Source organism: Chroicocephalus ridibundus, chromosome 5 (assembly GCF_963924245.1).
Source record: "Chroicocephalus ridibundus chromosome 5, bChrRid1.1, whole genome shotgun sequence".
Lineage (NCBI taxonomy): Eukaryota > Metazoa > Chordata > Aves > Charadriiformes > Laridae > Chroicocephalus > Chroicocephalus ridibundus.
In genome coordinates, this window is record NC_086288.1 from 26,435,727 (window position 1) to 26,461,094 (window position 25,368).

The window sequence follows — 25,368 nt, forward strand, 5'->3', positions numbered from 1 at the left end:
CTGCCGGGCGCGGGAGGGGGCACCGTGGGGCGCACCCCCCACACCCCCCGACAGTGCCCCCCCCTTCTCCCCAGCCCCACGAACTCCGAGTAAAGCGACAGCTTTGTGTTGTCTCCAGTCAAATCTGGCGTTGGAGTTGAGGTTTCCTGAGTTTATCCTCTTGTCATAAATCATTACAGTTTCCACCTCCCCCCACCACCACCACCCCGCCCGCCCCGCCGCCCCCACCCCGGCCCTTTTCTGCCTTCAAAATCCTTCCACCCAAAAAACTGAGCCGGGAAAAACTCCAGCCCACATGAAGGGGGAGACCCCGGAATGGCGAAGGGGCGGGGGGAGGCTGCTTTTCCAGAGGGACCTGGTAATGAAACAGACGGGTGGACGCTCTGCCGACCCCTCCGGCAAGGGACCCCTGTCCCGCTCCCGGCCGGGCCGCCTCGTCGAGGGGAGCGGGCTGCAGCGCTCGGGCCGTCGCCCCAGGGTTTTTGCTTCCGAAAGGGACCGTTCCGGGGCACCTTCCCCCCGGCCCGGGTGCCCGGTGCCCGCCGAGCGCCGGGGAAACGAAGAGGGGCGGGAGCGATGCGGCGGCATCTCCGCGCACAAACCATCCCTGAGTTGCAGTTTTTCCCGACAAGCGCTTCCCCATCGCCTCTCCAGCCGCCTTCGGGAGAGAGGGGCTTTCCTCCCCCTCTCCGTCCGGGGAGCGTTGCACGACTAAGCCCCTTTCCAGGGTTTACATTTCTAATTTCTTTCTTTCTCCATGATTTATTTTACGCACTTGTTCGACTTGACAAGTCCATCCCCCGTTTCCCACTACCTGCGCCCTTTCTCGGGGTCTCGTTTCTCAGCTGGATTTTAATTACCGGTGATGGAGAGCCACGAGCGGCGGCGGGGGCAGCCGGGCTCAGCCCGCCCGTGTCCCGGCCGCCCGTGGGCAGCCCGCGCCGAGCCCAGCATCTTGCTGAAAACGGATTGAGCATCCACGCGTTCCCGTTTCCCCGTCTCCCGGCGCTGGGAGGTTTAGCAGCCTCGCGGGGCATGTGCAAAGCACGAACCGCACTTTTCCCATGCCAAAATCATGGGAAGTTGTTTCCTGCGAAATGCGCGCCCATCGCGCTCGCAAAATAAAAGAAGTTGCGGATCCTGACGCTTTCCCAAACGCAGTGTCTGGTTTTGTTTGGATTTTTTTTGTCTTTTTTTTTTTTTTTTTTTTACATTTTTTTAAAAATGCATGTGTACCCTGCACCGGGGCAATGCCGATTCGCCCGGGAGCTAACGGAGCAGCGATGAAACTGAAGGAACGGGACGGGGCGAGGGATGAATGAATCCCTGTTACGGCTCCGGCTCCCTTTACCGGCCTGAAACCGGGGCGAGCTCACCCCGGCGGGTTTTCTCCCCGTGCCTCGGGGGGTGGTGGTGGGGGTGCTACTACACGTTCCTGCCGGGCGCTTGGCTGGATTTAATGGCGATGTGTTAATTCTGCCCTTCGTCCCAATCGGGCGCGGGCAGCGGCCGGGCAAATCCTCGCACACTCCCCCCGACCCGAGCAACACCATGTGGCTGCCGCCCCACCGCCCCCCCAAAAAAAATTTCAAAAAAACAACAAAAAAGAGGGAAGTCTCAACAAAGCAGCCCTAAAAAAGCAGGTCTTTCTGCCTGGGGATGGGGCCAGTGCTTGTGCCCTCCTCGGCGGGCTGGGGAGGGAGGGAAAGGAGCGGCAGTGCCCCGGTGCAGCCCCCCCGGTGCGGCACACGCCACACACAGACACACACAGAGTCCGCTCGCCGCAGCCTGAGCAAAGTTTGCCCGGGGGGCAGCCCCGCACCCGCACCGCCCCCCCCTCCCCCGCCCCGAGCCGCCGGTCCCCGCCGCTCGCCCCCCCGCCCCGGGCGCGGTGTCAGTCACGGCGGCGGCTCCTTTCATCTCCGCCGCCCCCGCCCCGCCCCGCCCCGACGGCGGAGGGAGGAGGGCGGGAGGGAACGGAGGGCGGGGGCGATGCCGGAGTCGCGCCGCCGCCGCCCCGCGCCCCACCGCCGTCCCCCGTGGGGCGCCCGGCCCGCCCGAGCGGGCGCGGAACGCGGAGGCGGCCCGGGGGTGCGGAGGCGCCGCGGAGGCAACTTTTTTCCCTGCCCGCGGGCGCGGAGGGAAGCTGGGCGGCAGGGGGGGGCGCCTCCCCGCCCGCTCCATCCCTCCCTCCCTTTCTCCCTCCCGGGGCTGTTTCTTCCTCGCCCCCCGCGGTGCCGCCGAGCCCAGCCGCGCCGTGCCGGCAGCCGCGGGCGAAGCGGCGGACAAAGGGCCGGTGGGTGCGCGCCGCAGGCAGCGCTCGTCCCCGTCCCCCGGGGAGCCCCCTCCCCCTGCCCGTCCCCCGTCCCCAACCCCCCAGCCATTTTAACTCGGGGCCGCCCGGGTGGCGGCAAACTTCACTCGGAGGCGAAACTCGGGCGGGCTCCGCTCCCCTCCGCGCCCCCTCGCCCCCCCAGGGTGAGCCCGGGCCCCGGGGGGCGGATGGAGGGGGGGGACGGGGCTCCTGGGGGGCGGGTCCCGGCGCGGTCCCTGGGGGCGGGCGGGACACAAGCGGGTGTATTTCGACTGATCGCGGCCGTGCGGCGCGGCGGGGCGAGGCTCCCCGCGGGGCCGGTGCCGTGCGGGAGCGGGGGTACCTCGGCCCCGAGGGGGCGGACGGGCGGGGGTCTCCAGCTGCCGAGAGCAACCCCGAGGACTTCACGGGATTTTTTCCTTCTTCTCTCCTCCTTCTCCTCCTCTCTCCTCCTCCTCCCTCCTCCTCCTCCTCCTCCTCCCCCCGCTGCTCCTCCCGCTCCCGCTCCCCTTCCCGCGGCGGGCCGGCGGCCGCAGTAGACGCCGCGCTGCCGTGAGGATGCCGCAGCTGCCGGGGGCCGGGGGCGGTGGGGGGGACCCGGAGCTCTGCGCCACCGACGAGATGATCCCCTTCAAGGACGAGGGGGACCCCCAGAAGGAGAAGATCTTCGCCGAGATCAGCCACCCCGAGGAGGAGGGCGACCTGGCCGACATCAAGTCCTCCCTCGTCAACGAGTCCGAGATCGCCCCCGGCGCCAACGGGCACGAGGTGCGCGGCCGCGGGGACTCCGCGGAGGTTCCGCGGGGCAGCTCGGAGCGGGGCGGCCGCGGGGGCGCGGGATGCCGGCGGGCTCCGAGCGCCGCCGCCGCCGGGAGGGAGGGAGGGAGCTTCAGCGGGGCAGAGGGAAAACCTTTATTTTCCGAATTTCCCCCTGAAAAAAAAAAAATCATCCCACCTCAACTCCCGTTCCCAGAGGGGCCGGGCCGGGCTAGGGGAGGGTGGGGGGGTGGGCATGCACCCCCTCTGCGCTTCGGCCCGGGACGAGAAAGTTCCCGCGAGTCCCCCGACGGTGCGGCGGTCTCAGACCTCAAGCAGCCATGAAATTTCCTCGGTAAAATCAGCGGGGTCGATGCATTAGCCGTAAACTCTTAAAGGGATTTGCATAAAACTGTTTGGGGAAGAAATTCCCGACGCTAAAACAACTTCAGGGCGAGCGGGGAACCTGCCTTTTTTTTTTCTTCTTTCTTTCTTTCTTTCTTTCTTTCTTTCTTTCTTTCTTTCTTTCTTTCTTTCTTTTCTTTCATTTCTTTTTAGTTGGTTTTTTTTTTCTTTTTTTCCTAAAGATCTGGTAATGAGGGCAACGCGATTTTCATTATTATTTTTGGTATCTTTTTACCAAGAGTGTTTTGACCGCCGAAGCTCCAAATGTTTTCCAGAAATAAACCCCTTCCGTTAAATATAGGGCACTTCTGCTAGAAACGCTTCGCAAAGCCCCGTAGTTATTAACATTGTCATAAAACGATCGTTTACACAAACGTTTCTGGTACAGTTGCCTTCCAAGCGACTTAAAAGGGAAAAGAAAGATGCTTATCTCTTGCCCCTAACTTTTTCTGTCTACAAGAAGGTGTAGCGCTGTGATCGATAAATGAGCATCCATACAATGACTTTTCTTCTTTTTCTTCTTCTTTTCTGATGGTGGATTCCCCGCGGTCAGGTTTCCAGGCAGACTCAAGCGCAGGATTCCTACCATGATAAAGGCAGAGAGCACCCCGAGGAAGGTGAGAAGCGCACGGTCCTGTCTTGCGATATTGTCCCTCTTAGTCCCCCTGTCAGCCTCCGCGTGGTCCTCAAACTGGAGCTTGATTTCTTTTGGGAAACATAAATTTAGTACCTTTTGGGGAGGGGGGATGCCAGGGTGCATTCAAAGCGCATTTAAAAAGGAGATGAATGTGCAGCACATTTATCTTGAGTGACCAAATGGTATTTCAGTTGTTTAGAAACTGATAAGTAGGCCAAATGGATCTTCACTGAAGAAAAAACTATTTTTAGGATATCAGCTTAAACACATCTATCTCTTCACTCACATACAGTGCAGCCGAGTTGTGTGTGTTCAGAAACTCTGTGCTTTTTTCCCCATAGCCAAAGAGTGTCAGTTAAATCTCTTCTTCCAAATCTAAGCATGAACAGACCTCTTGCCTTTTTTTTTTTTTTAATGTACCACCTGGTTAATTTTGATTGAGGAGGGCAGAGGAAATAACAGAGTTTGTTGAATATCACTTAGGAAGCTGGACACACGTACAAAGAATGTGTGCTGTGAAGGACAGGAGATAATGTTTAAAATGAAATTGGTTATCATCACGAACTAAACCAGATCATAAATTCTGAATAAAGATAGTCACAGTTCAGTCCTGGTGCTTTCCGAGACTCTGTGGCGATCTTTCTCCAAATTCGTCATTAAACTGCCTAAAAGCAATAATGTCCATGCTCATAGCATTTTGACAGTGAGGGAGAGGAGGTCAGCTCTGTGTAGTTTTCTTATCCGTGTTGCATCCTCTTAAAACCTCACTTTCAAATAGTATCACTGTCAGCGGTCATATAGGTGCTCCCTGGTCACCCCCCTTTGCAGGACCTGGACCCAAATTCTTTATTTTCCTGCAAAATAGCCTCCCTCACTTGGCTTCCCTCTTGACTGTAGTCCCATGGGTGTTCAACAGCCCCCCCCCAGATCGTTAGGGTCATCTCCTAAACCAGCTCCTGCCCTCTAATTGTTCCTGGCGAGCGTGGCCAGAATGAATTGTTCGCTGCACGCAGTGGCTCAGCGAGAGAAGGAAATGATTATATCTAGTTATCACTGCCTCGTTCCTCCCTTTCCTAACAATGATGTTGGAAACCCATACTGGCAATACTTCTGAATCCACAAATCCTAGAGGGATGTATAAAATGGGGGGAAAACTGCTACTTGAGAAATGTGATGTCATTGCTGATGTTTCTGCCTTGATTTGAACAGGGACTAGCAAAAGAAATCGGTTACTCTGAGGCTATTCTGTATCTTAAGCATAAGCTCCTTACTGAGAGTACTTGCTCCTTTAAGAATTAACTCTTCTTGAAAAAAATGTTATTACAAATTGCTGTGGACCACTTTCTGTCAGAGGTAATTTCCATGAGTAAGGAAACGTTTGCATGCAGAACATTTTTATGAATGAGCAGTACCTGTTTAAATGCTCTAACTTAGAAGAAACGTGTGTGCGGGGAATAATGCAATCATTGTTTCCTCTTCCATAGGAAAGCATCCCGACAGTGGCTTATACAGCAAGGGACCATCGTACTCTGGTTATTCTGGGTATATCATGATGCCAAATATGAATAACGACCCGTACATGCCTAATGGATCTCTGTCGCCACCCATCCCCAGAACAGTGAGTTATCTCTTCCAAAGACCGGTTTTGGCGAGCTGGGTTTCCTCCTGTTTGGTCTGCAGCGCGTGTTCATGCCGGGGGGGGGGTTGGGTGGCTTCAGTTACGGTGAAGGCTGTTCAGAGCCTCCGTCCAGTGGAGTCTGGAGAGCTCTCAGAGGTGGTGGTTGCGATCACGGTGGAAAAGCTGAGATTAACGTCTGTGGTGTCTGACGTCCTTTGAACAGGGCTGGGGGCTTTGTGGGGGGGGAGCCCTGGTTTACAACTGTAGGATAATGTATGGCGGAATGATGTAAATGCCGCCTTTGTAGTGACTGGGACAGATGTGAATTTTCTGGCTTTAACTCTTCGTTTGTTGAGGAAAATTGAGGGCTGGAAGCAGAACTGCTAAAGTTGCTTATCAGTAAGATGAAAAGATTGGATTCTTTTTTCTTTTGCCTTCAGATATTGCATTGCTCTTTGCTGATTGATACTTATTTCTGCCATCAGTTGCTCTGCCTGAATGCTCTATGTATCTGGGAGTATTGCTTTGAAACACACTCAGTATCTTCAGCCACAAATTGTGAAATGGTCGTTTAGGAATTAATATCAACCGTGACGCAGTAGTTACAGCTTTCCTTTACGTTGTGGCGAGCACTGATTCTTCCAGGTTGGTCCCTCTGTTTCCATTGATGTAGATGCACATGTTTAATTTTGGATAGTCAATTCCCATTTGTTTTTGTAACCCGCTTGGTACACATACAGAGTGATGTTAAAATGAGCTGTGGAAATTATATTAGTAGAACCGGAGTAGAGCAGGAAACAAATTTGCTTGTAGGCATCCTGGTGAAAAAAATGCTGCTGCAGTTGTGTGTGCTGTGATATGAGAAGTTGGATGCTGTTGTTTCCCTGTGATAAAGCAGTTTTCTGTCGTACTGGCTCTTGGATTTTTACTTGGTGGTCTCTGTCAAACAACTGGCATTATTTTGCTCTTCGACGTTCTTGATTTTTCTTCAGGGTTGTGGCTTTTGACTTCAAAAACAAAAAAAGAGGGGGCCTAATCTGTATTGGTAATTTGACAGTAGCAAAGCCTGTTAAATTAGTGGATGTTTGGATTTGGAATGACAGGGCGGTTTGGCACTGGGAAACACACAGATCTGCCCTTTTTATATGTCACCGTTTGCATTTGAAAGATGCAAAAACTCACACAATATATTGCTTTCTATAGTTCTGTTTTTAAAAAGGACCTTGTTTGTGTATAAATTACAGTTGAGATCTACAGCCATTTAGGGCGAAGCCTGGTGACTACGGTCTGTTGATATTTGTTGTAATAAATGCTGCTCTACAGAAAACTTCAGTTCGGATGTATCGTGGGGAAAAGGATGCAGCTTCTCGAGAGGGCACCGAGACTCAAACCTGCCCCTTTGAGGACCGGGAAACTTCAGACCTTTTTTTTGCCCCTTCTTTCCCACGTTACCTTCCTAAGAATGTCCCCAGTGCTGGTGCAAGGCTTTGAACAACAAAATCCCATTTAATTATTCACTGAGGATTTTCTCTGCGTATGTGTGCCGTGGGGCTGCTGCTCTTTACTGATCTGGCATCGATGCCCCCAGAATATCGGCTTCTTGGGGAGGCTGTCTGCTCCGGTACTTGAGGAACCGTCCTACGTGGGTACGTTGGAGGGGAGGAGGGGGGAAAACCCATCTGCTTTCTAATCGTAAAGCTCCCTGCCGAACATCTGAGGGGCTGATTTAGTTCAGTGTTGCTCTCGCATGTTAGAGCAGCACCACTATTTCGGTAAAATAGTGCTGTTGCAGGGCTGCAATGTTGACATAAACCCGGAGTTCTTTCAGTTTAACCACAACGCTACACGCTTGAGTTATTAAATAATTTTTTTTTTGTTTAATTGAACTATAATCTTCGTTAGTCTCCTAGCTGACAGCTGGGTTTTAATGCGCGCAAGATCAAAACGCCGCATCCAGGAGATGACACGCTCGCTGGCTTCATGGCTAACCACAGCTCCGGCGCCGCGCTGCTGCTGCCTCTTCAGCTTTGCGGGGTCCCAACTGCCGTCCCACGGGTTTGCTTTTACTCTCCTTTTTTGGGGGGAGATCAGCAAGGTGGGGGTCTCCCCTGGGGTGGCAGTCCCCGGCCATTTGTGCGTGGAGCAGCCCTGCGGTGTCTACCTGCGCCCTGCCATTTGCATGACAAAGCCGCTTCGCGTTGATGCGTCTGTTGCCTGGAGGTGTCAGGCAGGATTAAAAAGCCGCCCTGGGGCGCTGAATCTTTTTTTTCCCAAACCCTTGTAAGGACCCGACTGCCTACAAACCACCCTGGGGGATGCACCCCCAGGCAAAGGCGGCCAGAACCAGGACCAGGACCATCTCTGACGGACTCGGCCTCAGCTCGCTAACGCCAGCCCAGAGACAGCAAAGATTTCTTGGGATGGGAAAAAAGTTACTTTCGCCAACATAGGCAGGAAAAAAAAAGCCTTTTTTTTTTTAAATAAGGCAAACATTTTACATTCTTGCTTTGTAAAATTAAAAATACAAATCTGTAGTCAGACACAACATGTCAATAAGTCTCAGGAGAAGAAAACTGTAGTGTCATTTCAGTGCAACTTTTGGAGGGGAGAGGGTATATGAGGAGGATTTCAAATTTTCCTAAATTTGCTATTGTTAGAGTGGTCTCATCTTCTTTTCTCCTCCCCTTTTTTTTTTTTTAATATTTTAATATTTTTTTTAGTTTTTTTTCATTTTACTGGCAACTGATTTGCCTTTTACAAGTTGGATTTGTAGGAGCAGGAGAGTGCTAATTACAAGTTCAGGTACAAGCCTCGCGCCGCAGTGCGACTTCTTACCAGATAGGTGGGTGAGTAAAAAAGCAAAGCGGTTGGTTTGGGTGGCTGCAGGAAAAGTGGCACGTGATGGTACTAAAACCGCAGCAGCACCTGGTGACTGTACATCCTGTGTGCTTGAGAGATCTTTTGGTGGTTTCGCAGCATCGTGGGGGTACTGGAGATGGGAGACGGAGACAGCTGTTTGTTTTCTAAAATGCGTGGGTTTTTTCTTACTTTTTCGTTAACAAGACTAGTTTTGGGGTAGCAAACGTTTCTCATCTGTGTGATGGGAACGTGGGGACAAAGGAGGTGACTGAAGAAAAATCATTTCTCTGTCTCTTAAATTCATCCAGAAAATCATTTTCTCTTTGTTCCTCCCTCTTTCCCGTTGAATGAAACTTTCTGTGGGAAGATGGAGATATCTGCAACCTCCCTTTTGTCTGTTCTTAACTGTTCTTGGGGTCTGGGTTTATTTCTTTGTGGCTAAACTGTCTCTTTGTAGCAGCTGGAGGTGTTACATAGGTTGGGGGATACAATCTATAAACACCTTACAGTGGCTTGCAAAACACAGCATATCCATTTCAAAATGATGAGGAATTTGGCTAAGAGAGTTTGAACGCAAGGAACAACATTTATACGCAGGACCCCTCTACCCTGCCCAAGTTTTGGATATTCCTTGTGTGCTTTTGTATGGCGCAGGGTATGGCGATAGCTTCTGTCTTGCAGAGCTAATGTCCCGGGAGAAACTGCGCGGATAATATGGATAGGAGGAAGGATGAGGGTAGAAATAGCAGGAATGAGTGGCTACAGAGCCTCAGTGAGAGGGTTTTGTTTCCCTAGCTGCATCTTGCCATCCCTTTTAAAGCAGGCTGGTTCACTTGCTTGTGGGGAATTTTTGTGACCCCAAGGGGAATGTACGGGAGCTGCAGACAGACACAAACCTGTTTTTTCATAATATTGTCTTTTCCTGGGAGTTTGCTTCTGCTGACTGTGTGATTGTAGGTACTTGCTGTGAACCATGGTCAGCTGAAAGCTCCCTGGCCCAACACGAAATGGACTTTGTAGTAGCTCAGATGTTGGGGCTCAGCTCCTGCTCCGATATCACCCATCAGGAAGCTTTGCGCTAATTCCCAAGTTGGCATTGGAGCAGGATGCTCCCAGGGCCGTAGGCAGCTGTGGTCCTGTCGCACGTCTCTTTCTTCCCCCTTCAACCCCAGCCCTGTGCCTGAGGAAACGGGATGCACGGGCAGCCGAAGGGGCAGCCGAAGGGGCTCGACAAGCCAGAGCTGCTCACCCAGCACGGAGGCTCTGCTGCTTCACCCTGCGTGGCATAGGTTAGGTCTCCTCAATGAAGTTGAATGATGCCGATTAGCTCCTTAAATAACTTTGAAATCGGGTGCAGAGGAGCACAACGTTTCCCAGCTCTGTGGAAGCAGAACTTGCTGGAGTTTATTCGGGTTTGCACGGGGAGGAATTTTAGCACTATTTGCTGAAGGGCTCGGCGAGTCATGCCAAATGCCAGCGCCGGGGGAGAAGAGGAATCTGCTCAGAGCTAGCAGAGGGACCTCGCTGCTGCAAACGCCTCTGCCAGCTGCTCTGACTCAAGCGTCACAGCTGAGCAGTCTAAGGTGCCAGCCAGGTCTCTTGCAAAACACAAATCCAAGCCATGAATGGCTGAGGGATGAGTTTGGGTGGTGCTGTCTTTCTCCCCGCTAGTGAAATGGATTCTCCATTTGGAAAGGCGGGGGCAGAAGAACTTGCTGCAGTGCCTCTCCGTTGGCCTTTGTCCGAAGCTTGATCTGGTTGTTTGTGATAAGGTGGCACCATCCAGGCAGTCTTACGTATGTATGTCCATCATTAGCGTGGTCTTTGAGCACATACTGATGAAGAAAACAGCCTTTCTGCTTTTGCTGCCTTCTCCTTGTCGGGGTGATGCAATTAGCAAGTCTATCTAATTGTGAATGGGCAAGGGGGAAAGAAAACTCCTGAGTCTCAGTCCAGAGGCAGCAATTGTGTGTGTGTGTGTGGCTTCTGCGGAGGCGTAATCAAAAACCCCACCCATTACAAATCTTCAAAGTTGGAGCTTTTGTATATCAGTATGTGTGTTTGCTTATGTCCTAAATCTCCTTTTTTCTATATATCTAGGAGCTAATTCAATATAAACTGCAAAAGGTGGAGCTGCCGCTTTCATTTTAAGGAGGTTTAAAAGCAAAATGTCATTCCTGTTGTTTTGGTGCTGTGCCACCTCTTCTCCAACTTAATCCCAGCCCAGAAAAAATGTTAATAAGAATAGCTTGTTATGGGCTGCAAGTGCCAGGGAGGATATGGCTCAAGAAGAAAGCCTGAAGCTCCGCAGGTTCAGGCATCAAAAGAGGAAAAGACTTTTTCCAGATACTTGCAGCGCTGCATCGCTGCAGGCATCGAAAAGCCTGGGTACCGCAGGCCTGGCTCCTCCCGAGTACTTAACTGCTGTTTATAGTTAGGGAAAACTCCTCCTGATACGGGAAGGAAATAACCCACACGAAAGTATTTTACTGCCGCTGTAATATTTCTGAAGTGCCATTAGAGGCATGTGCTTTTTTCGCTAGTAGTAAAACACTGTCTGTGTCTCTCAGAAGAAGAGACACATGTGAGAGCGTGCTTTGATACGGACACTGAGCATTTTGCAGCCTGAAGTCTGTGCGCCGTGTGGCCTGCTGTGATCTCCCGTGATGCTCTCACATGGATGGACACCAATCCAGCATGTGGCCGGTCCGAGGGAAATGCTGCCATGAGTCGGGCCTTCTGTGGGCCCTCAACCTGGTGGAGGCAGGTTGTCCTCAGTACGAGTCCTCCCCACTGCTGCAGGGGATCCATGTGCCTTGATGCTCTGGTTGTGTGTAAAATGACTCCTATTTACCCCAAATTGCCCCCATCCTGGCTAGCAGGTGGTTATCACCAAGCTGCTTGGGGCCGTAAGGCATGGCTGGCTTGAAGACCGCTCTCATCTGGACAGTGGGTTTGGTCCCTTCTTGGGGGGAAGGTGCGCTGCTCCTGCCCGGGCAGTTGGGGATTAGTGTCTTTGTCACTCCCGCCCTTCGTAAGCATTAGATTCACTTAAGAAAACTGCATTCAGAATAACTTAATCTAGCAACCCAATGGCTTCTATTTTGAGACTTGGATCTTGTGGATATGTTTATTTAGTTTGGGTTTCCCACTTCAAAGGAATCTGTCCTCTCAGCAAGAAAGTGATTGAGCACTTAAATAAAAATGTATTCATTGAATCTTTGGGATTGAGCTAAAAGTGCAGTAGGGAGTAAACGTGTGCGCCAACTGTGCTAATCAGCCAGGAATTGCCTGTTCTCCTAAAGGGGAAGAAAAGTGGTCTGAACTGCCTGAGGAGAAGTGGCATACCTTCCCCTGGCTTCTGGCGGCGGTGTTGCTCGCTGATGCCTCAGCTTGAGATGAAGGACCAATAACATCTTCGTCTGTGATCTTCAAAGATACCAAATCCCTCGTGGAGAAGAGCATTTTCATGTAGCTGAAAGGTTGTCTGGACGTTTGTTTATTTTCTTTAAGTGGCTGTGGGTATAGGTAAGGTTGAGGCATAAAATCAATAGGATGCGCTTAGTCAGCAAAAATTACAAGTGTAAAGTTACAAGGCTTTGATTGAATATTTATAAAGTGGGTAGTTTAACTTAAAAAGTAAATGTACTGTTGTCACCAGCTGTAACATGTAAACCAGAGAATTGCTTTGGTTAGGAGTTATTAGGCAAGCCAGAGAGCAGTTGATTCCCAAAAGTGTTTGTCCATCCGAGCACTTTCAGTACTCTGTCCCTATACTTCAAACAGCGCTGCCCAAGTCAGTGGGGCAGGTCTGCTTCGCCCAGGGGGAAAAATCCCTTGGGAGCCTGTGATTTCATGCACATGTTTGCCACCAAGTACTTTCTGATAACGCTGGAGCTTCGAAGGAGCAGGTGTGCGCGTGTGTGTCCCTCCTACAAGGGAGCTCTAGTAATGCTGCTTTGGCAAAGAACAGAAGAAATCTGTTTGCTAGACCTTTTTCTTTTTTTCCCCACCTTTCTGAGTGGGGAAGCTTCAAAATAGATGGAAGCGGGCTGCTGCTGCACATCCAGCACAGTGACAGGCACTGGACTGACTTGGTGACCCTGCTCTAAGGATCCTGTATCCATGACTCGTGGGAACTGCAGCAGACCCCACCGTGTCGGCACAGGGAGGGAGATGCATGGAATTGAGGAGGTGTGATGCTGAAATCCCATCAATACTGATGGCAGCTCAGCTTCCCCCTTCACTGACAGGAACAGAGGTCTGGATGGCGATGCAGGCATTATCCAAACAAAACCAGTCTGGAAATGGTCTGAATCGTCATGTACATCCGAAAAACATGGAAGGGGAACATGGGGCTTTTGTTTGTCAGTTTTGTTGGCTCAGAGAGGAAGAGTGATGAGCTCTAAAAAGCTATCCCTGTAGGCCCTGTATTTATGGGTTGGGGTCCTAGTGATGCCGGCTGCTCAGAGCCAACCCTCCGTCTCAGTAACTGGTCACTTAGCTATGCTACAAGGCTCTATTTATTTCTTCAATTTTCTGCCTCTTTCTGTATTTCAAAACTGCCTCAGAGATTTATCTTTGCGACCGTCTGTTGTCTCTCCACAGTTTTGGCATATCATCTTGCCTTGATCTTTCTTCATCCCTCCCAAATCTTGCATTGGCAAGCTTTGTCTAGCGTAAAAAAAGTACAATATGGAGGTGACGATTAAAGGTGTCAACGCTTGTCAAATGCAGACCACGCTTGGGGAGAAGGCCTTTTCCCTGCCGATGTGCTAAAATGCAGATAAAATGTGTCCAGCAATGCAAATGTGTTTACTTTGTTAAAATGCTGCAATCCAGTGATTTCATTGGGGTCTCTCATTTCCTAAGTTTGGCTGGGGCTGTGTCAGGTTTAGGAAGCTGCAGTTCCAAGTGGTAATTGTGGTTTTGATTGAGCTCTGTCCCCTCACCCCCAGTCCTGTACTGCCTTGTTGCGGAAAAATTGAGGTGAAGCAGGATAATAACCAGGCTTGACAGGCTGCAGGGACCCTTCCGAATTGGGGGAGACTCTGATTTCTCCCCTCAATGCCTACACGTGAATTAGCCCTTGCGGAGAGTAAAAAATTATCCCTAGGTTCACATACAGGTCCTCCTCTCTCAAATGCAAACGCGGGCGCAGATTCGGCCTCCAGAGGAGCTTTTTGGAGTGGGGCGGGAGGGAGCAGGTGGGTGGTCGGGGTGGTGGGACAGGCTGCAGCCTGCCTGCATCCCCTCCGGCTGCTGGGGACCGGCACCGAGAGGAAAAGGAGCTCACCGAGCTGGGAGAGCTTTTGAGGATATTGAGGAAATAAGCCGTATATCGCACATGCTAAAATACATTTTGAAAAACATAAGCAATTAAAATAATTTACCCTAAAGGATGGCCCTGAAGCTTCTTGTTTCACTGCCCTCCCACACCATCGTGCTGAGTTGTTTTTGTGGCTGTTCTTTACTGCCCGATTTCCTCCTGCACACAACTGAAATTCAGCTTAAAAAGTAAGTTGGAACTGAGCATGTTGGATTTGAAACATTTGTTACTCTAAAACCCTCTCTCTCATACATTATTTCTTGTCTTAAATACCCCTGATACAGGGAGAAAGGGGAAGCTGTGCTGGATTTAAAGGGAAAAAAAAAAGAAATATATTTTTTAAAAGCTTAACTCTTACGTGTGTGAATTTGTGACTTTTTTCCCCTCTCTCAGTTATTTTGAGGTTATTTCTAAGATAATAGTGCACAGATTCCGTTTTAGATGTAAATCTTCAGAAGGAAAACTCAGAATAGGAGAACCACAAAAAAATGCTAATTTATTAGGCAACTCCCCGGACAGTTTGAGAGCACTATTGCAAACGCTTTTTTTTTTTCTTTTTTTAAACTGGCGACTATTAAGCTTCTTATCGGAATGACCTGTAAAAGATGACTTCACACTTTGTAACCAGGAAATATTAAGAGACTTTAGGAGAGCTGGTCAAAATGCTGTTTTGCTCAAAACTTTTTTAATTCAAGGGCCCTCCCAAAACGACTTGTATAGAAAGTTTTCCCTCTTTCTTTGAAACTTTAAATTCTTCTTTCTTTCTTTTTCCCATAGAGGTGTGTGTGTAAATGAGAATATTACAGCCTAATGGGGTAGGACAACAAATACTCCATCGGCAAATGTGGTTTAATGAAAGCTGGTTTAGAAACCCCTGTGTTTGGGGCACAGGCAGACTTTTTAGAAGGAGATTTCAGAGGGGGTTTTGTGACCTTGTCTTCCATCTCTGGCTTCAGGACTGTGAGTAAATACATTCCGTTAGTTAAACAGTTGTGCTCACTGCACAAAAAACGCCCTCCTCCATTAAATGAATCTTTCTGTCCATCATCTACTGGACAAAGCATTTTTTCAGGTCCAGTCAGCAGAAGAGCCTGCGGATGGGTCTTACATTTCTCTTTTGGAGACGGCTTTTCGCAGCTCAGGAGCCTGTAGCTCGCAAGTCCGTCGTGGGCTGATGTTGGCCTTTTGGGCATTATCTGCATCTCCTCTCCTCTGCTGGGCTCGGTGGCTTCTCCCAGGAGGGGACGGTGAAGACAGGGGCTGAGATTTAAGCCTCGGGGGTTAAGCCAGGACTGGGAGAGCTGCCCGTAGCAATGCTGGTAGGTTATAGCTGTTTTGGGGGTGGAGCAAAAGTTTGTGCCTGTGCAATTAAGCGTGAAATAGGTAAATTCTGTGTATAATTGCCCAACGTAGAGTCTAGCATGAGGACGTGACCCGTGGAAATCGCAGAGCGTCGGTGGCTGCCGGCAAATTCCCGGGAGGTATCCCTGGCGCCCATGCCAGCACAGGGTGGGAGGGGGTCACATCCCCTGCCTCCCCCCGCCCTGCTCCCAAAAGCAGAGCCACAGTCTGGGAGGAGGCTTCTGCAAACAGGGATCCAAAAAAGCAAAATTTGTTCAGAGACTGAGAGGAAGGTGATGGCAGGAACAAAATCCCTGTTTCCCGAGTTCGCTTCAGGAACCCACCTGAAATATAAAGATTGCTTATAGAGATATGTTTCTTGGGTTGTTTTGGTTTGTTTTCTTTTTAATGAAAACAAACTAGAAGTCTGAGAAAGTAAAAACTGGGATGTACGTGGAGTGGGGAATAAGAAGATTAAAACCAGTGCGGATAAGAAGAAAGTTGGTGGCAGTGCTGGCCGTAGCTGTATTTCATACCCAGCCTTTCAATTAAGGACCAAACAATCCTACTGAAATTTCTAAGTAAAAGCGAGGAGGGGGCTTAAAAAAAAACTAGCTTAAAAGCTTTTTGTCCAAAAGCAGACTGCTTCCCCTCAGCATCACTATTTGTACCCTCCATTTTTGCCTCTTGTCCCTCTCTCAGAAATTCAGCCCAAACGCAGTTAGATAACCAGCACAGTGTGCTCCCTCTCCCAGGAAAGCTGCCATGGATTCATGTCTCTTGCCCGTGATGGGCTGGGGACAGCCGACCAGGGTTTCTCAGCCATCTGCCCTGGGCACCAGCGTGGTGGGGCTTCTGTCGTTTAACACGGGGCTGGGAGGACCTTGCTCTGATGCTTCTCAAAGCAGCTATCAGGGATGGCGTCTCGGCAGCGATGGCATCCGCCTTCTTCTGCCAGCCATGGTGGGCACCTGCCATGGCCTCAGCGATGTCCGTGCTCGACGCCTCAGCAGCCTCTGGTGGAAAGAATGGTTTGCAAAGGAAGTGCTGGCTGGTTTGAAGCTGGGGCCTTTAAACTTCTGGGCATCCTGAAATACCTGGTACTTTAACATGTGCCCAGGCTGTGCTCTCTGGAGCACAGCTTCCTAGCTGTGTTCCTTGAGCGGCATGCCCCGGTGACATCGCCTCCCAGGGGAGAACCCCGTTATTGGCGTCCTTTTCTTTTTCCTTCGCAACTCTGTAGCTGCAGCCCCTACACGGTGGCCGCAGCTGGCGGCTGAACATCCTCCAGCACCACAGACGAACCTAAAACTCACTTTGCTGCGGTCATGCAGGGTGTCACTTTATGGGGATCGGGATTTAAGGAACCGGTGAGGTTTGTTCTCAGGTCCCCCGGCCATTCCTGATGGAAAAGCCTGCGTGAGGAGAAGCTGTGCCTCCGCTTGAGCAGGGGGAGCTGCCCGTGGGGGTTGTGCAGGGGGCTGCGGAGATGAAAAGCTGGCCAACAGCCTTTGCCTGCCTCCTTTGGGCTAAATGGCGTCTCTTACATTTCAGTGAATAGTGCAAAAAAGTAGCAAGCTTTCAAGCAAAAGTACCAAGTAGCAAGTGAATCCTCTGCAAATGAACAAAAAAGTCCCTGGAAGGGAAAATAAGCAGTAATTACGGTAAAACATACTTTTTCATCACACTAATGGTTTGATGCTGAAAGGCAGGGTTGCAGCACTGTGTAAAAGTGACTTCGCTGCTGCTCTTTCTTCATAGCAGCGAGTGTTTTGGAGACCTTTGCAATGCTGCAAATGTTGCTTGCTCGGTTTCTGGAGGCTGGCATTTGTTTCCAGATACTCGGGACTCCTTGTAAGATAGGCAGAAGTTGAATTAGCTGCCCTGCCAACATGGCAGCGGACACCTCTATTTACAGTGACTGCTCCAGCTCTCTGTATCGTGCCGCTCTTTCCTCAGTGTTGCTTTACGAGCATCCCTCCCGTTATCAGAGTGGACACCAGAGCCACAAAGAATTAGTCCTGAATTAAGCAAGTAGGCTGTGCAGAGGAAGCAGTAAATTTGCTGGGGATGGCAGGAGAAAAGAGGTGGGGGGAAAACCCCAAAACCTTGGACTAACAGAGAAAAGACTTCTGTCTTAATACCAAAAAAAAAATAAAAATACATAAGCTTTTACATCTTGGTAAGGAGCTCGGTACGTTTGGCTCTAGTTTCAGCCTCAGCGTGGTTAGTGTGTGTTAAGAAACGGTCAAAGTAAAAACGAGACAGTTTCCCAGCCTTGAAATGTCAGGGACATAAGCTCTGTGTCCACAGGGAGGGAGGGCAGATCCCTTTGCTGTTGTCTTTGAGTCGGGGTTTTAATGACTACAGGGAAAAAAGGAGTGTTAGAACAGCAGAGGAAAAACGATACAGCTAAGAGGAAATTATTTTTATTGCTAATACATGGGTGCTCATACCATTTAATTCTTTACAGCTTATAATGTTTAATTCTTTACAGCTTATACTTTATTTGCACATTCTTCCTTCCTCACCACTCTGCACGCTGTACTGGCAGCTACCATATTTCAAAATTACTGCTCTTAAAAGCTCCTAGTCAGTGGTTTTAGGATGAATAACAATAGTTGTCAAAGTAGCAGTGGTGCTCAGACTGGTCAGCGTATGGACACAGTGTCGTTCAGCTGCTGCGCCCTCCCAGGCTCCCGCTTTTTACATCCTCCTTGTCCCCCCTCCTTTCCACCGATAAGTTTTAAAAGTTCCCTGGAAATATTTTTTCAGGGCAGTGTAGATGAACGTTTAATCAAAGTTGAGGAGAGCCTTTCTCGATAGAGATTTACTTTTGTTTTCACCAGCAAAACCAGATGAGGAGAGAGGAGCAGCGTGGGAGCGTTTGATGCCCCTGAAAACAATTTTGTGGCAAGAGTAGTTTTAAGGCAGCCTACGAGTTGTCTGTATGACTGGAGGAGAGGGAATCTTAGAGGAAGCTTTGCGGTATTTTACAGTTTTAGATCATTTTTTATCTTTTTAGATAACTAGCGGGGATTTAGCGTTCGTTTGCCATGTGCCGTGTGTCTGGGTTAGGGTAAGTGAAGAGCTGTGGGTTTACTACAAGGAGCTGCAGAGGGGAGGCGACAGCCTGGGCTTCTGCATTATTTTGCCTTGCATCAGGTGCTAAAAGTCACTAAACGTACCGTGAGTCACAATATTTTTTCCCAATTTGACTCGCTTGCCCAATCGTATTTTTACTTCAGCCTTTAGGCTTGAAAAAGCATGTGCATAATCAGTTCATTTTGTGTGGTCTAGGCTATAAAAATGCCCCCTCTGTTCTTTCCATATGAAAAACGTGTTTTTAATTTCAGGGAACTTATATAATTTTCTGTGCTTTCTTTTGTATCTCAGATTAAAAACAAATGCTCCCTTCCCCTAACTTTGCATGTTCCAATTACGGAGTTGTGAAAATAAGTCATCCTTCAGCTTTTGTTACTTTAAAACAGCTATCGGTGATGTCAGAGTCAATACTAAAAGCATTAAGAATGCTGGCAGAATGTAATGCAGCTGCAATCCAACATGATGTTGGAAATGGGGTTGAGAGCATAAAGGCTTTCCATATTCCCAGGGCGCACAACTGCTCGCGGCCTTGGCTTTGATCTCTTCAAAGGCTGCTGCCTCCTCCTAGATGGAGAGACTTGGCTGCCACTCGCTCGCATTGAAAAAAGGCAGAGGTCTCTATTCAGGCAGAAATCAATCACTGTGCAGAAACAATTATGTGTAATTCAACCATCATGAAAACAGGGCGAGATTATGGGTTTGTTACCTGAGTGACTGCGTGGAGATGGGGAGCAGCGGACGCGGGAGTCCTGCTGACATGCCACATCTTGATGACAATTATAGACACATGAATGATGTGGCGGGCGGGGGCGGCGAGATGACAAATGCTGGTCACGCTGTCCAGCAGAGCAGAAAATGAGGTTACAATTGGGAGATAATGTTTGCATATGTAACCATATTTCAGCAAGCTGGGCAACTTCAGGGAATAGCGGAGACGGGCGATCGTAAACAAAGTCGGTGTGTGCCATGGCTGTCCGCTTTCTGCCGTACAGAAATGCCTGCGTGCGCTGAGAAACCTGGGTGCCGCCTCCTGAAAAACTGCTTCTCTAAAGCAGCCTAGCGGCATTTTTTTTGAGGGGGGAGGGAAGAATTGCCCGGGAAAAGGAGAAATCTCCCGAGTTCGTCCCCCAGAAGGCAGAGGAAGCAAACAAAAAATCCTTCTCCGTCCCTCCGTGTCTCGGGACAGGGTGGTATTAACATGGCAATGAGGGATGGCTGTTTACGAGCGGCATTGACGAGCACGTCTCGCCTCTCCCGCCTTCCTCTCCCAGCGGGGATTTAGGCGAGCCTCGTGGCAGCGCATCTCTGAGCGAGAGCGTTTTTAGATTTGCATGGTAACATTTTGGCTGCAGTAGGCTGTCGGTAGTGTGACGTGATGCTCAAAATATCTTCTGATGTATAATGGCCTCCTTTAATTAGGAACTTTTTTTTTTTCCCTTCCCCTGAGTGGTGAGGAATAGCCGACTGTCTTTAAAAAGAGAACTGGCATGTGTAGTATCTGCCATGAGAATATTTATTTAAAGTATTATTGCCCATAAAGTCTTAAAATAGTTTTCCTCCCCAAAAGGCAAAATAAAACACAGATGACTGATTATAAAATGGTATCCCCGCTTAGTTTGGTACACAGGACGAACTTTACCTTTTATACAGCTCAGGCTTAGACATCAGAGGCGCAAGAAGCTGCTTTGAGTTACAGATCTTCAAACAATAAGTCAAAACAAAAAATCAATCCCTCCAGTCCCTGGGTGCAGTTAGCTAAAGATAAAAGAGAAAAATAAAGTTATGCTAAAGCAGATAGAGGAAAGGAACAGATATGCCAAGGAAACACAGAGGACAAGTGCAGAGTTGGAGTGGGCCTAGCGTGAGCCAACATCAATGAATTTTTATCTTATCAAAAAGTTTTAGGGTTGCCAGTTCTTTTCAAACTGGATCCACTCTGCTCCGGGGCTGCCTGGAGCGTTGTCTTCAATAAAAGTTGCTTCTCCCCACCCTCCGCACACCTCCCTCTCGCTGCTAAATGCAATCACACACAGGGATTAGGCTGCGCCTCGCTCAAGGTACAAACTTCACTCCAGACTTCAACAGTAAATTAAGTACTCCGATAATCCCTTGTTATTACAAATATGAACCAAAATTTCTTTTTAAGTATTTGGTGAAAGACGCATAATCTCAAAAAAGGTAAAACCATTTCCTCCTAGTGATATTTACCCCGCCTCCCTCTGCCTCCCAATAAATTTAAATTGCAAAGGAATTTTTAAAATTTATTTTTTTAAAAAAATGGATTTTTTTTAACCCTTTATGATAGCTGATTCGTGACATTTTTAATGCCAGTTAACAGTCTTGATTGAATCAAGCATATGGCTTAAGCCTTAACCTGCAAAGAAGAGCATTATGCCTCAAAGTTGCAGTACACAAGCTAAACCCCTACTGCGTCTCTTCACAACCAACATCTCGGGGTGCAGTCAAACCGAAAAAGCTTTCTTTGGAAAGAGGTCTGTTGGCTTTGAGGTTCTTCCATTTCTGCTGCATCTTTAAAGGTGTTTATGATAGAGGCCAGCACATGTGTTTAAGTCCCGTCGCTGGAGCCCAAGGTGGCTGTCGGCACCCCCGGTTCAGGAGGGTCGGTGCTGGTACCTGCCCACAGGCATGTGAGAGGCAGACAAGAGCAGGTATTGCTTCACATATGAAGCTACTCCAACAGCATAAAACATGTTTATGCAGCCAAAAGTGATTAATAGACCTGGATCCTACATTGTGTGCAAAAATACCTGGAATGCACTAATATTGAAAGGATTTGGGAAAGTCTAGTTGATGCACGACTTCAGCCCAGTAGCTGATGTTTCAGGGCCTGTTTCCCATCAGTGTAATATCCATTTCATAGGTGGGACAACTAAGCAGAAGAGGAAGAATAAAGGATTTAGGGTATGCAGATGCAAGTGAGCTGAGGCAAGGGTATTGATATTGGGTCTTGCTCTTCACCGGGAATTTGAGGAGGCAATTTCAGACAGCTGCCTGGTAACCTGGGGTTGGCTCTTCTCGCTTCGGGCTGCTCAACTGCTGCCTTCCCTGCTTTGAGAAAAACATAAATCATGCTTTTCTACGTAAACAATTGCATGAGCTGCTACAGAGGTGTTTATGGGATTACAAACTGAACGGGAAAAGGGTTGGGGAGTATAGATGTTACCACGAGATACAGTATGGAAGATGTGGCTCACAATGTGAAAAAAGGCTATCTCATTCCGATAATGTAGAAGTTACTGTAGGTAACTCTACTCAGAAGAAACATTCAGCCAGTTATTGCCTTAAAAAAACATAAAAATCTGCAGCTTGGTAATTATTCCCATTCATCTCTGGGTAGATTGCATCTTAAAGATAATTTTTTTTAATTGCTTTAATAGTTCTCCTTATGGTTGTCTTCTTTGAAGTGAAAAGCAGCATGGCATGATACCTCTCATCCGGAGCGGCTGCACGAGGGGCTGAGCTGAAGCTGGAGGCTGCCCAGCTACAGCCGGGTGGCGCGGAGCCGCTTTCATCCTTTACCAGCTTTGGTTTCCTCCGGTCCCAGCCGTAGGTGAAGGCTTGTCAGCGGTAATTGTCAGGCTCTTGAAAGAAACATTTTATGTTTTGCGGAGGCAAAAACGGGTCCAGGGCTTGGTACTCCAAACACTGGGTATGGGACGTGCTGCTTTCCCACCCGTGTGGTGTTTTGCCGAAGTCAGTGGGTAGAAGACCAGTAGTGTTTGGGACAGCTGATGCAGAGCAAAGATTACCGCAAAATAATAAATCCTGCCCAGACAAGGGGGGCGTGTGAGGCATGTGGCGCGTTGTGAGCTTCTCTCTGTCCTTCCTGAAGGATGCTGAGCACAAGCTCCAAAACATGGTGTTTTGAATCAGGATGAACGAGGAGACTTACACGGCTCAAACAACCCAATCTGAAATGGAAAGTGCCTTAACTGAACTTACAGAGTACTTTGCTTTTTTTGGTGTTTGTTTGAAGTGTGTGCTGAATGGAAAGAAAGGATGGATGAGAGGTGAATGGGGGCTGCAGCGCTCTGCCTGTCCTCTCTGCCCCTCCTGCTCTAGGACAGCAAGCCCGCACCTCGTTGCTTTGGGAAGCATCAGCCGTCTCCCTTTCCCGTTTCAAATATATTGATTAAAGCACTGGAGATAAATGTGTTGACTGGGCCTGGTTCCTCTCGGCGTGGGGCTTTTCTTTCTTTGTCTTTTTTGATCTGGCCTAGCTGAGCATCCCAGCAATAGCAGCTAATTGATTTAGCCTGTGTCAGCTCACCGCAGTACAGAGGGGACTGGGTTAGTTCAGCTCTCCCCGTACAGCATGCAGGGAATAAAACCAGCAGCCAAACCCTGTGTCGGGCTGGGATGAAGTGGGAGCTGAGCCCAGGGCAAGGGCATGGTGCCGGGGGCAGTGGCCAGGGGCCGGTGTTCCGTCCGGTGGCCGCCAGGGAGCCCCCAGGAAGCCGGAGCTTGAGGGATGGCGGGGTGGGCGCGATTTCTCAAAGCTGGCCTACTTAGCCTCTAAAGTAAACACCAATTTGCGGTCTCTTAGTAGGGAGGGAGCAGTCCAATAATGCCGGGATAACTTTGTTGCCAGCAACGCTCGTCCTTGTTCAGGGCAGTGTTTAACTTCATCTAATTGGGACGCTCTAGGTTTTGACAGTCGGCTTGCAGAAATGGCAGGCAGCCCGAAGGTGCCAAATGATGTCTTAGAGGCCTCTGATACAGAGCCCATGTCTCTCGGGGAACGATGTCCCCAGCCGGGTCCTCCTGTGGGTGTCACAGGCTCTGGGGGCTGCTCGTGGGCAGAGAGGGGGTCGGAGCCCTCCCGAGAGGGGAATTGGAGCATCGGTGGCCCCTGGGGAAAAGTACAGAAACGTGAAGTCGGTTGTGGTCCTGGGAGTGAGGAGTGGCCACCTCGACCTCCCCGTGGGCACGTTGCTGCCCTGGGATCGCTCCGGCAGCAAGGAGCCCTCTGCGGATACGCTGGCTCAAAGGTCCGCCCTGTTCAACTTCTGTCCCGGTGGAGCTGAGCCTTAAATAACAGGCAGATGTTTGCAGAGCGTGTATTATGGAAATCAGACCAGTCAAAACTTGACTGCTCTAAAATAATGCCCGTCTCTTTAGAAGAGTGGCGGCTTAGTTTTTTTTGGCTGGAGGCAGAGACAAATTTGTGTGCGCAAGGCAGTGGCCTGTGTGGGGCGGCTGGAGGCCAAGCCGTGCCATTCCCACCCCTGGGGCCACTGGGGCCATCCTGGGGCAGCCCCGGCGGCACATCCCTTGCTCCGGCGGGAGGGTTTTGCTCCTTCCCGCTCCTCCTGGCTCCCCCCCGGCCCCCGCCCTGAGAGAGCAATGAGGAGGTTGCCATCGTGGCAATGAGGAGGTTGCCGGTGTGGCCACGCAGCTGCCAATTTGCATGTCTGCCTACACCAGGCAACTTTCATGTCACCCCGCTTTCCTCCCCCGGGGCCGCCCGTCTTCTGTGAGCTCCTTCCCGTGCCCCGGTGGGCGATAGCTGGCACGTGGGCAACGCCAATCCTGCCTCCAGTGCCTGGAATCTGTGGATCCGGTTCGGTGGGGTGGCTCGGCAGTGCTTGGCAGGCTGGAAACCTGTGGGTTTGGGGCAAGTAATTAAATTTTAAAAATAAGCCTTAGTCTCATTACTGGAAACTTACTTTATTTTTTAGATTTCCTGCCTTTTTAACCCTCCTTCCGTTCCCATCGCCCCTCTCTTCCAGAGGAGGTGTCGGCGTGGCGGGAGGAAGGCTGCCTCCCACTCTCCCATGGCAGCCTCATCAGCTGGACCTGGAGAAGTATTGAATTAGCTTTATTATGCCGCTGATTTGAAGTCATTACTGGTGTAAGCCGATGCAGTTCCATTATTGTTGATGGGATTGGGGCTCTTCATGTCACAGGTGAATTGGACTCAATTAACCGAAGCTGTGGTCTTAATTAGAAGCTCGTCTTTCTGTGGCTCCTCCTGGGCGCCGGAGGTGGGACACCCCCTGCCTCGCCTCGCTGCCCCGTGGGGCTCTGCGAGCCAACAGGGGAAGGTGCCATTTTGTCCTGAACAGCATCCATGGGGACCATGGGGCATCCTCTCCTCCTCCTGCTGCGCATCCCCTCGGCTTTGCTGTAAGGGGAGAGAAAACCCAGCACGAGCCGTGGAAAGTGCAAACCCACCCCTTGGGGCTCGCCAGTGTGGAGCCCGGTGCCTGTGTTGCGTTGGCTCCAGATCTGCCCCCGGAGTCTAAGCGATTCGGCCAGTAGTCGAGTGTTTCGCTTGTTTACTTGGGAGATGGTTAGTCAAGGGTTTTGGCAGATGCTTGGCTTGACAAGCTGAGCAGGAGATTTTGTGTTTTCACTAGCTGACAAATTTCCAATGGCCCTTATTAAATATTCCTTCCTACAGCCATGCCTGGCTCTCCTGAGTGCAGGATGAAGCAGCATGTCCGTATGTGCTTTATGAGGAACACGATGCCCATTATCCCACTCACACAGGTAGAAAAACCCACACGGGAAGGAAGCATCCATTCGTGGGACAGGCCAGCGGCACAGCTCCCAGGGAGGGCCAGGCTCCTGCCTCCCCCTCGGCTGCTCTGCAGCAGGGACCACTACCCAGCAGGATTGCAAATGGTCTCCTGCAGCCTGATTTCACCTTTCTTCCCTAAGAAAATGTGTCTCCCCCAAGGCATGCTCCTGCTGGGTGCTGGTATCCCAAGGGGATGCCCGTCTGCCTCACCCTTGCTGCCGGAGGGGACAAGGGCCCTTCCGAACGCGTGCACCCTCCCACTAAATATAGCGTCAGTGCGGACTCTATTTTTAGCCTGCATTTTTAAGTGCACTTTTCAGCAGGAGCCCTGCAGGATTTCGGCCGCAGACCCCGCAGCTGGGCTTCCTGGTGGTTCGTGTCCTTTCCCAGCGAGGAAGGATGTGCCGGGGACGGAGAGCTCATGTGGCACTTGCCGGCAGCCCCACGCACTGCGTGC

At 50.2% G+C, this 25,368-nt stretch overlaps 1 protein-coding gene across 1 annotated transcript in view; it reads left to right on the top strand.

Moving 5' to 3' along the window:
* Window positions 1-2,588: 2,588 nt before the first annotated feature.
* Window positions 2,589-25,368, top strand: part of LEF1 (lymphoid enhancer binding factor 1) — a 70,671-nt gene continuing 47,891 nt past the window's right edge. The window contains exons 1-3 of the mRNA XM_063336224.1: window positions 2,589-3,082; window positions 4,029-4,092; window positions 5,597-5,730. Of these exons, the coding sequence (XP_063192294.1) occupies window positions 2,873-3,082; window positions 4,029-4,092; window positions 5,597-5,730 (408 nt within the window). The 5' untranslated portion in view covers window positions 2,589-2,872. The remainder of the gene's footprint in view (window positions 3,083-4,028; window positions 4,093-5,596; window positions 5,731-25,368) is intronic.